General features: G+C 39.0%; 1 protein-coding gene across 4 annotated transcripts in view; it reads right to left on the bottom strand.

The window, feature by feature from the left end:
• The window catches only part of WRN (WRN RecQ like helicase), a 70933-nt gene that overhangs the window by 29233 nt on the left and 26054 nt on the right, over positions 1-15646 (bottom strand). For all 4 annotated transcript variants that reach the window (XM_081940145.1, XM_081940147.1, XM_081940148.1 and 1 more), the window contains 7 exons: positions 13232-13340; positions 9582-9650; positions 9281-9363; positions 7030-7136; positions 6123-6313; positions 3373-3547; positions 116-297 (listed from right to left, as the gene is read on the bottom strand). In XM_081940145.1, the coding sequence (XP_081796271.1) occupies positions 116-297; positions 3373-3547; positions 6123-6313; positions 7030-7136; positions 9281-9363; positions 9582-9650; positions 13232-13340 (916 nt within the window). The remainder of the gene's footprint in view (positions 1-115; positions 298-3372; positions 3548-6122; positions 6314-7029; positions 7137-9280; positions 9364-9581; positions 9651-13231; positions 13341-15646) is intronic.

Raw genomic sequence — 15646 nt, 5'->3', positions numbered from 1 at the left:
TGAACAGTCACTAAACAAAGCAGTCAGTAAACAATGGCTACCTGCAAATGTTTAAAATATTCAACATGGTGGTTTTAACATTTATGCATACAAAGCAAGTCAGAGTTGCAGTTACCTATTCAAGCTCATGTCAGCTGGAGTCCACAATACATAGCAAGAGGCTGGAAGCCCATCACGGCCAGCCCTTCCAATTTCCTGGTAGTATGATTCCATTTCCTTTGGGGCTCCATAATGTATAACTGTCCGAATGTCTGCTTTATTTATGCCCATTCCAAAGGCTATAGTAGCGACTATACACTGCAAAGAAGAACCAAAATCTCCAATATCAGTTACATTCATCTCAATATTAATGCACTTTTCAATATTAATATTTGATCTGCATTAAGTATTTTTATACTATGACTTGTTAATGTTTTGTCAGACTCAGCTTAGAAACACAATATTTGAATTCCAAGTCATTTATATTATTTACTAAATCCAATACATATGTTAAAATGTCACTGCTGAGGATAAGAATCCCAATTAAAGTGTCCCCAAATATTTCATCTTCTAGGAAAACACATGCAGTGATGCGAACTGTAGAGAAGATGACAAAGCAGTGGTGGGTTCCGGAACGCCGGGCCACGGTTGCAACGGGGCCCGGTGTTCTCCATATGAACGCGTGCGGCACGCATGCACACCTTCCAGCGACACCTCCACAAGCCTCCACGATGCTCCAGCTGCTCGGTGAAGCATCGCATAGGGGCTGTATGCACCATGTGCGTGCGCAGAAGCGCAGAAGGCTTTAAAGGACAGGTAAGGAACTCGGGCGGGTGGGTGGGCCCTCTGGAGCACCGTACCGGAACTGTACCCGGTGCTCCGGGCAGGCTCCGGTATGCCCGTACCGGGGCCTACCACCTGCAACCCACCACTGTGACAAAGCTGAGTCTGAGAGAGAGTTCAAACATGTCATCAGTCTCAAGTCACTTCACAACCACAAAACATCTATGTCCAGCCCACTTTGTATTCCAGTGAGTCTTATCTACCACCAATTTGCTTGGACCATTAGTAGTTCAGATACTTTTAGAGACTTTAAGCTTGCAATAAATCTTTATACCCATTTATATATGGGTATATATCCAGAACTGTCTGGACCATGGGTCCTCAAACTATGGCCCAGGGGCCACATGCAGCCTGCTGAAGTCATTCATCTGGCCCGCACAGGACCACAGGGCTGCCTCGCCCACATTGCCCCACCCACCTTCGGCCCCAGGAGGCCAAAAAATGAGTAAAAACGGTCTGTTTTTGACCAAAAAATGGGCCATTTTTGCCTATTTTTTGCCTGCAGAATGTTTCTGGAGGTGGGGAAGGTGAAGAATGGGGTGCATAGACACCCCAGGAGGCAAAAAATGGCCTATTTTTCACCTTACCCACCTCAAGAAGATAAATAGAGAAAGAGAGAGAGAGAGAGAGAGAGAGAGAGGGAGGGAGGGAGGGAGGGAGGGAGGGAGGGAGGGAGAGAGAGAGAGAGAGAGAGAGACTGAGACTGACTGACTTATTGATTGTAAGCTCCTTGGGGCTAAGAAGAATTGCTGCAAAACTGAGTTTCCTGAAGTGGACCACTAGACTCCTAAACAACTGAAAAAAATGATCTAGTAAAAAGAAAAGTCAACCAAAAGAGCAACATGCACCAAAAGCAAATAAAACACATCCAGGAGCAAAACAAATTAAAGTTAAATTTGTGTGCAGTTTAATGGACTGTTAAATTGGCCACGCCCACCTAGTCACATGACCTAGCCATGCCCACCCTACATGACCTATATAACCACCTAGCCACACCCACCCAGCCGGTCTGGCCCCCAAACAGTCTGAGGGACCGTGAATTGGACTCCTATTTAAAAAGCTTGAGGACTCCTGGTCTGGAACTTCTGATTTCCCCGGGTTTGACAATCCCACTGTCAAAAAAGCTCTTGGAAAGTTAAATCTTGCTTTAAATAGTCAACCAGAATCTGCCTTCCTGATTTGGGGAGAGAACCTAATTTAGGTCTGCAAGAATCAAAACCTATCATGCAATAACAAGAAGAGAATTTGGGGAGGGGGGAATCATTTAAGTAAGCTGTTAAAGACTCAGTTGTAGTGATCAATTGTAGCATAGATTTAACTGTTTCAAACTTCCACACACAAATATTAAATATAATTTTGGGTCACTTTCCTCAAAAAATCAATGAACAAGTATAATGTTTTATACTCATTTGTTTAATGTGTTCTCTATCTATCATTACCATATTTCCCTGAAAATAAGACGGAGTCTTATATTATTTTTTGCTCCAAAAGATACATAAGGCTTATTTTCCTATTAGGGCTTATTTTGGGGAAAATATAGTAAATGCATCTGTCTGGCTGGCAATCTTAACTGGGGCTTATTTTGGGGGTGGGGCTTATATTACAAGCAGCCTGAAAAATAATGCTAGGGCTTATTTTCTGGTTAGGTCTTATTTTTGGGAAAACACAGTAGTTTTAGGACTTGATCATGTTTATGCAGAAATACTGAAATTCAGAAGGCTTCACAAAAAGCAGCACTATACATATATGTGTGTGTATGTGTATGTGTACACAAACATACATACACTCAACCATACACACACATATATATTGGTTTGATTAAAGCATGCAATAAGATCATATTATTCAAAATCATGGGCTAAAATATTAATGAAATTCTAATAGATAGATCATCAATTGAACATATTCAAGGTACCCATCAGAAGTTCTCTATTAAATGTTAAAACTTCCTAATATTATTTAGATGGACTAGTTTCTCTCCCCAGTCCTCCTTTTTTAAAAAAACAGGAACTATACTCAGAATATTAATATATGCATAAATCTCATAACCTTTAAAAACAGCCACATAAATTAAACAAGGTTACATAAAACAAGGTTTGAACGTAAACTATTGGCATTTATATAGCATATCTCTGATGTAAATAATGTACAAACCTATATTGCTTCAAAAGAAAGGAAGAAATGTAACTATATTATTCATATTTCATCAAAACGTTTGAAATAATCAATTTAAAAATGCTAGAAAAAACATATAGCCACATCCTATGAATAAAAACACAGAGAATTAATATATCAACTTCAACAAGACATAATCAACTTTATTAACTAGTGGGTCCTGATTTTGAAATGGGAAACAAGACATTTATATGGTACCAATAGAACTGATTATTTGTAGCTCAGGGTTGAACTGGGGGTCCTTGGTGGTCTCTGACCTTGGTTCAAGCTCAGAGAGCACCAAGGTCCCCATGTTTATGTTGTTTTATATATGGAAACCTTCTTCTGTATGTTTCATTTGCCTAAATTAGATTAACAAGTTAAGTTGTTCCATACCTGAATCTCATCTCTCATGAATTTATGGTGGACATCTTTTCTTGCCTTGATTCCCAAGCCAGCATGGTATACGCCACAAACTAGATTTAATTTTCTTAGCTCTGCAGCTACTTGTTCAGTAGTCTTCCTTGATGGACAGTAAACAATGGTGGGGCCCTCAAATTCATATGTAGACCTAAGATTAGAAAAATAAGTAGAAATCATTTGTATGTGAGTTTTTTCCAGTAATTATTAGAATAGCTAATAAACTGATTAGCGTATGACAAATCTCAATGTCAATTTACATTACATTAAAATTGCCTTTTCCTCAAACACAGGTTCACATATCAGGCCTTCAATAGGTCCAATTAGGAAACCAAACTCATGTAACCTAACACTAATTTTATTGTAATGTTATAGCAGCAGAATCTTGCAAGTTTGAATGTGCCTTCCCTCACCTCCACTTTTATTCCTGTGTGAAGTAGCAAAGGTCTTGTCTGAGACATCTGCATAGATTGCATTCCTGCCCCCGACTCAGGTTTCTTTTATCTAACTGTTGCCTTGGCAGCAGCTTTCATCTGTCTCTCAAGGCCATTCCTCTCCCTCCATATCATGTGGGAAAAATACAGACTAATAATATGATTTATATATTTGCAAGGCATTTGTAGAACTAAATGACTCTTTATTTTACGAAGAAAACATTATGTGGAAGCTTCAATTGACAAAGAGTTAATGGGCATTTGAAATCAAAACATATGGATCCATCCGTGAATGATCAGGCTACATGAAAGATTACAACTTGGAATCGAAGAGAAATAAATGTAAAGAGAACAAATATAATGTAATGAATACAAGGAGAACTAATGAAAACTTTCAATAGATATGTTATAAAATTAAGAAAGGTGAACCATGTAATAAACCTGGATGAAGGTAGTCTGATCTTATGAAGCAGAACTGATAAATATATGCAGGAAAGCAACGCTAAAGTGGCTCATCTTATTTGCTCTTTGAAAATAGCAATATAGGATTGGTAACAACTGCAAGTTAAATTCTACTAACTATGATAATGAAAGAATATGGAAAGAGTTGGGGGAAACTATCCAAAATACTAAGGAATGTAATCCAGAGCAATGATTAATGTACATGTCAATGCATGGATGAAAACAATATCAAAGTACAAAAATATTTTAGGTCACTTGGAAACCCAAGAATGAACAAGAATGCTACTTGGTGAAGATCTGCCCAAAACTCTGTTTCAAATATAAATTTTATGCATGAGTCAAGGAATGCTTATGACAAAGGAATAAAACTGAAAACATAGGACAAAGGAATAAAACTGAAAACATAGGAAAAAGGAAGTACAAAATTTGCATATGACTAAAATTGAAAGAACTGGTAAAGAATACAAAATGAAGGCTTCTGAAAGTGTGACAGACTCTTTTTTTGCAATGTCAAGAATGTATGTTTGTGGTGGAAAATAGGTTTTTTTCTTTATTATTTCCTCTCTTTATTTAGCTATTTAGTTATTTTGCTGACTGCTTTTTATTCTTTTTTGCCTTCAATTGTGTCACTCATCTCAAGCTGTGGAAAGTGCTGAAAAAAATAGGAATCCCAGAGTATCTCATTGTCCTAACTTATTTTTATTTTTATTTTCTTTCTTAAATTTAGTTGCTGCCCATCTCATTTTGAAGTGACTCTTGATTAAAAGCATTAAAATCATAAAAGATAAATAAACAAGTCAGGAAGCCACGGTACACACAGAACATAGTGAAACAGACTGACTCCAGATTGAAATAGTAGTACAACAAGGCTGCACACTTTCCCACCCATATGAAGAAAATACATTAAAGGAAGCTAGGTTGGAAGAGTAACATGGTTATAAAATCTGTGGAAGGAACATCAATCAAAGACACAATTAATGACATTATCTTGGTAACCTAAAATGTAAAGGATCTGCAAGCTGTGTTATTAAAATAAAAAACCACAGTGGGAAAAAATAGAGCTAACAATAAATATAAAAAACAAACTAGTCTTCCCTTATAAGGAGTAGTTTATGTAAAACTTTGTAGATAGAGGCATGATATAATGTTACGCTGATCTCTCTCTCTCTCTCTTTGACATTTACATTGGCAGATTCAAATTATTTAATATGAACCCCTTCTACTTCAACAGTATTTTCTCTCCCAATTTAAACTCCATCCTGACAAGAACAGATACCGTATAATGCCTTGCAGAAAAAAACCTAAAACCCTCACCAAATAGTATATTGAGGCTATGCGTAAAGCAGTCTTCCCCAACAAATATAAAAATAATTTCTTTCTCATGAGGAGCACAGTCATAATTTAGGAAGTGAGTATACGACTTTACTACCCAATCTGGCCTCTGTAACAATGTTTTAAAAGCAGGGGGGAAAAAGGATTGCAATGATCAGTAACACACTGTATTTACACAACAGACTTTATAGCAGGCCTGTTTACCAATCCATCTTCTGCTGTTTCTTTAATGTCCAAGCTCCATTCTAACCTCCACAATTAAGCTTTAGTTTATTGATTTATTGCATTTCTGTCTGGCATATACACTATATACGTTCTCCCTTCAAGCTTGTATTCATAAGAACATTTTCTGAGGTAGATTATACTGAAAGCTAATAATTGACTCCCAAATCCTCAAATAAGCCAAACAGGGTTCTAAAAACTGTTTAAAAGATTTATTCCATGAAAATGATCTTCTAGTTAAGAACAAGTTGTCAATATATTTCAGAGCTTGCTTACTTGTTGTCTTTTGGAATGAGGAACTGCAATAAATCCTGGATTATATTTCCAGATTTTCGCCTAACATCTAGGTATAGATTAGGTCGGTCAAAACTGGTACAAGTAATGTGAGGAGCTCTTAAATTCAAACAGTCTATTATATCTTTCCTAATTGAAGAGCTTGCTGTTGCAGTCAATGCAACAATAGGAACCTAAAAAGAAAAAAAGAAAACTGTGATAGAATAAAAAGCTGAATTTACTAATTATTTTAAATGACAATACAAAGTTAAGAAATGGAAAATTATCAGAAGCCTTTGAATTGAGTACAGTATTTAGTATACATGCATGTATCCTGGAAACCTTGACCACAAACAACTAAATTCCCACAAACACATGGAGTATATTCACATAGCAGACTAATTCTTGCAAATCAAACTGAAGCCAAGCACACAGTGGTATTACTTTTAGCCTTAACCACCATGTGTAGTCACGGTCTTTTCTTGGGTTTACAGATTTAATCACAGAATCCCATATAGTTTAAAGCCGTGATGGCGAACCTATGGCACACATGCCAGAAGGGGCACGCAGAGCCCTCTCTGTGGGCATGCGTGTCATCGCCAGCTTGGGTTTCTGGCACTCTGACACGCTTGAAGACCAGCTGGCAACGGTGTACGTGCCCACAGAGTGGGCTTTGCGTGCCACCTCTGGCACGCATGCCATAGGTTCGCCATCACGGTTTTAAACCATATGGGATTTATTGCTGAAAGTGAAAACCAACGAAGAAATTCCAATGCTCATTGCACACACACATGCACACACACACACACACACACACACACACACACACATATATATATATATATATATAAACATGCATACTTAAACATTTAAAGTGCAGGGAAAAAACAATATAAATAAGCTTCTTTACCTTAGGAAGGTGTTTCTTTAACAATCCCAAAGACCTGAAAGAATTTCTGAAGTCATGTCCCCACTCAGAAATACAGTGAGCTTCATCAACCGCTATTAATGTGATGCCTTAAGAGAAATAAAAATAGTCCTGTATAGTTTGTTTTCATTTTCAGAATTTAGAGCAAAGAGCTGTCTGCAGAACGTACAGGAGCTGAAGCAATTTATCTATTTTTCTATAAATAGAGCATTATCTCTGGTAAAGAGATAACAATCTTAAAGATCTTTTATCACAACTATTTTTAAAAAGTACACAATGCACAATTAGCTCTGAATTAGTTCTATAAAGGAACTTGTTCTACCAATAATCTGGAAAAACTTGAGTAGGGTTTGTGAGAAAGCAGAAATAAGTAGTTTATAGTTTTGTTTTATAGTTTTATTGTGCTTCTGCCTGAGAATAGTAAAAAAAACATGCCAGTGGTATTCAGCATCAAAATTCTTCCATGCAATGTTGCAGGCTAACTCTGCTAACTGCCAGCAGTTTGATCCTCACTAGCTAAAGGTTGACTCAGCATTCCATGTTTCCAAAGTTGGAAAACAAGGCCCCAAGTAATTGGAGGAAATATGCTGACTCTGTAAACCGCTTAGAGAGGGCTGTAAAGCCTTATGAAGCAGTATATAAGTCGAAGCGCTATTGCTATTTACTGTATTTTTCGGAGTATAAGACGCACCTTTTTCCCAAAAGAGGGTGGAAATTTGGGTGTGTCTTATACACTGAATGTAGCCCCACCCACCCACCAGCCCCAACCCTTTGATCTCTGCCTCTCTGCAATTTACCTCCTTGCAGCAAACGGGGAAACTGGGATTTGCAAGGCTGCAATAGGCTATGGCAATCCCTGCAGCCTGAAAAAGCTTATGATAGGGAGGCCCATGCTGAAATTGAAAGTGAAACTTGCTGTGCTAATCAGGCTGTTTGCTGCAAGGAGGTAAGTCAATAACTATAAATGCCTATAGAATGTTCAAATTACTAGACTTATTTTTTAAAGACTGCTTTATTATTGTTCTAGACAGCTTAACAAAACGAAGAAGCTTTTTAAAATAAATGCTTGAACTGAAGAGGTCCAGTGCTATTGTATTAAAGTAGAATAAAATATGAATTAAAATATAAGAATGAAGACGTGGCATAAAAGGGACAGTTAGAAGCTTGCTTAAAGGGACAAAGAAAGGTCATCAGCCTCTAACCACAATATGCTCTAGCCAACGTCCCTATGTCAAAAGTCCAAACCACAAGGTTCAAATAAAGTTCCTTAATGATACGTAGTCCATACCTGTGTCCCAAGAACAAAAGGAGAAGTAAGACCCCCACCTACTTATAAGGCTTTTTCCCCAAAATAACCAATAAGAAATGAGTTAAGTATTTCCGTGTTGCGCTGCTTTTGAGAATGTATAAGAATGTGTGCTTCGATAATGAAGGTTGTCCAGAATTTGCAATGTTAGCCATGTGCTAGCTTTCTGAACCTGGCTGCCAAATAAACTTTTCCTGTATTCTGAGAAGTCTAAGCCTGTCATTTTGTGCAACAGTATCTTCTTTTAAATAGCAGAGAATAACTATACTTCCAGAAAGCACATCAATTTTAGTATCTGTACAAGTATAGACTGAAATGTAACACTACAAACAGTGTATGTGGTCTGTACTGTTTGCTGTTTGTTGCAAGGAGGCAAATTGCTGGGAGGCAGAGGCAGATTTTTTCCCCTTGTTTTCCTCCCCAAAAGCTATGTCTTATACTTCGGAGTGTCTTATGCTCAAAAAAATATGGTAGGCAGCTGCTCTCTGAAAACATTTTTTGTTTTGTTTTCATCACATGCAGAAAGCCAATAATTTGTAATGGTGTGCACAGTTAATTAAAACTAAAAATATGCTGCAAAATCTCAGAAGCCACAACCTAAAAAGAAAAAAAAATAGGTTAAGAGAAAGAAAGGAGAATCAATTGCTTCATTTTCCACAAGTTTTATAGAATGTGCACATTGAAATAAATTGTGCCAATTTGCATAATTTATACATTCTGCAGAATTCAATGCACTAAAGTGCAAAACATAGTATAAGAAGGTTTTATAGATATTTTTGCATACCCATAAACTAGCTTACCACTGACTAGCAGAATTGTGCATCCTCACAAGTCCTTGTTGAGGTATAAATATATAAAGACATAAAGATATTTCTTGGCTCTTAAAGAAAACATTCAAGGTTTTGCACATCAACTATCAGCACTTACCAACTGCTTTGTCAATTTGCTGAAGCCACAAAATATTCCCTGAACAAAATTCCGGAGTTAAATAGACAACTCTATACTGTCCCCTGTGTAAAGCAAAGGAAAACAGAATTACTTTATAACAAAAGTAAGCTAACATTCATGTTACATACAGTTGAAGTATTGATTAAGACTTGGTTGTGATAGAATTCTCTGCAATAAGTCCCACTGAGTTCAATATGATTCATTTCAACGAAGTAACAATATTTATTGAGAAAAGTGTTTTTTCAGTACTATATAAATACAGGGCTGGAATAAAGCTTACGCTTTGATCTCCTCTCTGACATTTTTTGACTGTGCTGATCCAAGCAAGCAAGCTGAAATTCCTGACATTCTGCAGGGAAAAAAAACCAAACCAAAGTAAAAATTAGTTCATGAATAATGCATCAGTTTAAAGTACAACTTTTCCTAAAAAAAAAGTAAAAGCTAGATTTTGTATTATATGTAGAGTACAGCAATTATTTCCTCTGTCCATGCCTTTCCTCTGTCCATGCCTTCAAAATCATCTTGCACAGCTCTGGAAATGTTATATTTCAGAGTAGAAGAAAATAAGCTTAAACCTCTCTATGAAACTTTCAAAAACTATACCACTAAAAGAATTTGGAAGTGGAATGAGTGACATGCACATCCAAATTACAAAAAATATATAACACATATGTTAATCAAAAGCTTTTTTATTTATAATAAAAGTGTGTTTTTAGAAATGAAAGGCTACTTTCTAAATTAAGAATTTATTTCACTTCAAATCTGCTACCAAAACTGCTTTGTGATTTATTTATTTTTTCCTTTTGGCAATCTAGCCCAAAATTTGAAATTTTTGATTTCCCAGGAAAAGAAAGGACATGTAACAGAGAGAAAACTATGTGTAGTTTATAAATCACTGTAACCAAATACTATTTCACGCAATATAGTCTTATGTTTTTAAAGAAACCAGTATGTACAAAGTACCATGTAAATAATATACTCCAGTGCATTTTTCATTATTAGAAGAGGCAGAAATATGCAATAATACTTTCAAAGTTTCTTTACATTCTTTGGTCGACTCCCAATCCCTTCCTACTTAAGCCAAAATAGCAATCTGAGCATCAAATCTAGATAGCAAGAAATGATTCCTCTATTTTATACATTCTATTCCTGTGTCTCATGGAAAGCACAGAGATACACATCTTCACGTAAGCAGGGTCCAATGTATAAAGAAAAAAACATGCTGTTTAACATTTTTTGTATGGTATGCAAACATTTTGTTGAGACAAGTCTTCTCCATAGAACTGTATATCTTAAGTTTCTGCAGCATGGTTAGTTGATACACTGATTGCCAGGGTCTGTGTTTCAAATGTTGCAAATTTAATTAACTTTTCATGTAATTAATTAAACTTTTAATTAACACTTCCTAAATAAAAAGCATGCATGCTGCAAAACAAAATTGTAATCACCAGCATAATTACTAATCCCAAGTATGCCTCTCAGCCTCATGTAAGCCCACAGGTATTCTTGAATACTCATTTAAATACTTAAACATTTGGCTCAATACTTTGTCAGAAATATACTCAGAAAACAAGCCAAGATAAGAACATCTTTAGGAATAAGAAGGACTGGCATGAAGCAAATTCACCAATTTGGCCTCTGGTAAATAGGCGATTCTGTAAGCACCTAAACAAAATCTCAACATTTCACATTTCACAATAATGGAGAATGTATGTGTGTAAAAATATTGGGTTCTTTGTGTTTCCTAAACTTGGTTTTCTTATTGCAGATATTCCATTATCAGTCTAGATAACATCATCAGAGCTAAGGCATGAAGTGAGTTTAGGGAGCTGTTGATAATACTAAATATATTGCCATCTTCATGTTATGCGAGTATTGTTTTGCACCAATTGCTGCTATAATTGTATCTATCTGCTAGCCATCCTCTTTTTCTCTTTCCTTCATAAGAGACTGGGGTTTTTACATAATGTACCAAAATACTTTGAGCCTAGTCATTTGCGCTTCAAGTGGGAACTATGATTGTTTGTTTGTTTGTGCTCTACATCATATTCTCTCCAACATCAAGAGTCAATAGTCTGCATGCTGCTCTTTCTAGTACTTATTTGATCTAAGATGTCTATAGTATTGGTGAGGTTACCTAGCCTGGTAATGACATGTCTGAAGAAGAAAACCAAGTTCACAGTACACCAAAAATTCCAAATGTGCCTGAATGGCTCTGAAGAGTCCCCTCCTCCTGGCATATATATGCATATGTTACAAAATAAAACAAAAATAAAAATGTTCCATTGAGAGCATTGCTTAATTCAAAATGAGGGTCACATTTATTCTCCAATAATGTTTTCTTTTCATAAAATTTTTACTATAGGAAGTCCTCAAATTACAATGAAAATTGGACCCAAATTTCTGTTGCTAGACAATATGGTCATAAAGCATGATCACATTGCTTAGCAACAGCAGCCCTTGCACTCCCAACTGCTGTTGTTAAGAAAGGTCTCTGTGTCCTTAAATGAGCCCCTCCTTGCAACCAAAATCAATGAGGAAGTTGCGTGTCTCAGGTGCTTTGAAGGCAGGCTATGGATTGCAAGTTGCTGTGGAGGCACAGCCAGAGCATAGCAAGACTTGAGGGTGGTGTAAGCAGATAGAAGCACACCACTAGGGGCACCCAAAACTGCTCATACCACCACATTCTGCATCAGCTACAGTTCCCAGATACTCTTCAAGGGTAGCCCCATGTAGAGCACATTGCAATAGTCAATACAGTAGATAAGCAGAACTTGAGTGATGAAAAAGAGGCCTCTTGAGCCAGGAAAGGTCATAAAACTATTACTGCCCAGGGATAATGAAACATGTGTTCTAATTACCACACCTAAGGTAAAGGTTCCCCTTTCACACATGTGCTAGTCGTTCCCAACTCTAGGGGACAGTGCTCATCTCTCTTTCAAAGCCGAAGAGCCAGCCCTGTCTCAAGACATCTCTGTGGTCAGGTGGCCGGCATGACTAAATGCTGAAGGCACACGGAACACTGTTTACCTTCCCACCAAAGGTGGTTCCTATTTTTCTACTTGCATTTTTACATGCTTTAGAACTGCTAGGTTGGCAGAAGCTGGGACAAATAACGGGAGCTCACTCCGTTACGCTGCACTAGGGATTCGAACCACTGAACTGCCAATCTTTTTGATTGAAAGCTCAGCATCTTAGCCACTGAGCCACCATGTCCCAATTACCAAACCTATTTCTATGCATTAAGCAATTACTTAAAACAATTCATAACCTGTCAAAAGCAACATCAATATGTCTGATTCTATGCAAATTTTCCTTTTGTAGCATGGCAAAGAATCGTATTATTTCTTTGCAGACCTTATGGGCCAAGTCTGAATAGCATACAATTCCCTTGGTCTATAACTCAGCATTAAAACAAGCAGATAAAGAATCTAATTTAAAATTTAAAATCACATCTTTTGAAATCAGGAATCAACAATCAAAATATAAAAATCTAATTTATTGGAACAGACATAATAAGCAACTATTTGAAAACAGGAAACGGGGCCATTTAACTATCTGGAACAGAATAATATTCCAGAAGAGTGAGGTAGTGATAATCTCTAATCAAGGAGGCATAAATAAAGCCTTCCCTAATAGATCTTATCAGGAGAAGGCAGTCCCACATATATCTTTCTCCATGATGAATTGACAATCTGGACTTTAAAATGCATCTGGAAATCAACTAATAGTAGCCAGTGCTTCTCTCAAAGTAGAACTGCCACATGAGATATATCCACAACTACTTGAGTTGCTGCATTCTGGGTCAGAAAACTTCCAAATGCTTATATTCAGGCATTGGAATGGCTTTAACTAAATAAAGCAAACATGGAGCATTTTATTTATATTTGAATCCCACTTATCTACTTTAGAAAGTATTACTATACTTACTTGAGTTGTAATACTTGGTCCTCCATCAAAGAAATAAGAGGGGAAATTACTATACCAGTACCTCCAGTGCACACAGGTGGAAATTGAAAGCATAAGCTCTTTCCATATCCTTAAAAAAAGAATACATTTTAAACATAAAACTAAAGAACATATTAGTTTTTCCTATACACAGCTTCCAAAGTTGCTATAAATGTGTGCGAGAGAGAGATTTGAGTTATTGGACTACAGGTTGACCTCGACTTACAACAGTTTGTTAAGTGACCACTTGAAATTACAACAACACTGAAAAATGTGACTTATGACCATTTTTCCCAAATGATCCTTGCAACATTCCCATGGTCATGTGATCAAAATTTGGGTGGTGGCAACTGGATCATACTTATGATAGTTGCAGTGTCCCGGGGTCATGTGATCAACTTTTGCGACTTTCTGACAAGCAAAGTTAATGGAGAAGTGAAATTCACTTAACAACAGTGTTGTTAACTTAACAACTGCAGTGATTCACTTAACAACTGCAGCAAGAAAAATCATAAAATGGGGCAAAACTCACTTAACAAATTTCTCACTTAGCAACATAAATTTTGGGCTCAGTTATGGTTGTAAGTCAAGAACTACCGTGTTTCCCTGACAATACGACATGTCCTGAAAATAAGGCCATGCCATATTTTTCAGGTGGGCAAAAATATAAGCCCTCCCCCAAAAATAAGCCCCCTGGACGGACACACCCGCCGGCTAGGCAGAGTGCACTCACCAACCTAGGTGATTTCCTGAAGGCGCCAAGTCGCACAGCCGGGGGGGGGAAGTTAAAGGCGCTCACATTGCTTGGTACCTTCAGGATACCGCTAGATTGGTAAGTGGCGCTGTGCCCAACTGGAGAGGGGTTTTGCTGGGCGGCTGCTCTCTTGTGAGTGGGCTCCCGAAGAGCTGGGCACAGGCTCAGGGGCGAACAGCTGTGTTGCGCTATTGCAGCAGCACAACATAGCAGCCTGGGAGGCACACAACAGGCTGGGAGACACGCAAGCTGGGGACAGAACAGGCGCTCGTGTAACCCCCCTCTCGAGCCAGGCAGAGCACCATTCACTGACCTAGAGGTATCCAAAGGCGCCAAACCATGTGGTGCTCTGCCCGCCCCCCAGCTCCCGCAGCTTGGCACATTTGGGATACCCCTAGGTCAGTGCATGGCGCTCTGCCTGGCTGGAGAGGGGGGTTCCCCAAGCACCTGTTCCACCCCCAGCTCGCATGCCTCCAAGCCTCACCATGCCCTGGCCCAGCTCTCCCTGTAGGACCAGGGCCGAGCATAACTTCTTCTCCAGCTTCCAAACTTCAGAGATCAGCTGCCGAGTCTTCCGGCAGCAGCCGCTCTGGGAGTGCTCTCTATGGTTGTGGGCCAGCTGCAGGAAGACTCTCCTCCAGAGTTTGGAAGCCGGAGAAGAAGTTATGCTCAGAGCGCGGCGGCGGTACCTTGGTCCTGCAGGGAGAGCTGGGCCAGGGCATGGTGAGGCTGGGAGGCACACAAGCTGGGGGCAGAACAGGCGCTCACGTAACCCCCCTCTCCAGCAGGGCAGAGCGCCATGCACTGACCTAGGGGCATCCCAAATGTGCCAAGCTGCAGGAGCTGGAGGGCAGGCAGAGCACCACGTGGCTTGGCGCCTTCAGGATATCCCTAGGTCAGTGAACGGCACTCTGCCCGGATGGAGAGGGGGGTTGCTGGGCAGCTGTTCGTGAGTGTGGTCACCTCATGGCTGCTGTGTTGCGCTGCGGTAACAGCGCAACACAGCTGTTTGCCCCTGAGGCTGTGTTGGCTCTTCGGGAGCCCACTCGCAAGAGTGCAGTTGCCCTGCAACCCCAAAACAATAAGCTACCCCCCCCTCGATAATAAGGCCCAAGCCATATTTTGGGGGTCAAAAGAAAATAAGACCCTGTCTTATTTTCGGGTAAACATGGTACCTATACTAAAACCCTTTGCAAACACTGAAAAAATGCAAGTTGCCTTTCAGATTTAAACTTTGCAGAAAAAAAAACCCCAAACAAGATCAAGATTGATATCCAACTTAATAAACAGCCCATGAAAATGAGTAAAGTAATTTGGAAAGACAGCATGTGTTATCCAAGCCAATGTGCAGTGTTGTGACTCAGCAGGATCCTTTGTAGCTGCTTAGCGACTCAGATAGCGATGACCCCTATGAGTCGGCTATGGAGGAGGTGGAGGACCCTGGGCAGGGTTCAGATGCAGAGCAGAGACCAGAGAGGCTGGTTGGCCACCGGGAGGCGCCTGAGGCATGGAGCAGTGGGGAAGACCAGAGGGAGTTTGTCTCTGACACCAGATTAAGACGGGCGGAGAAACGAAGGCAACAGCTGCTCCGGAAACAAGCTCATAAAAGATAATGAAGCTCAGGTGGTTGGGGCGTGGCCCCG

The sequence above is a fragment of the Natrix helvetica genome (genome assembly GCF_964273705.1).
Source record: "Natrix helvetica genome assembly, chromosome: 2".
Lineage (NCBI taxonomy): Eukaryota > Metazoa > Chordata > Lepidosauria > Squamata > Natricidae > Natrix > Natrix helvetica.
This window is presented reverse-complemented; position numbering and strand designations above follow the sequence as displayed.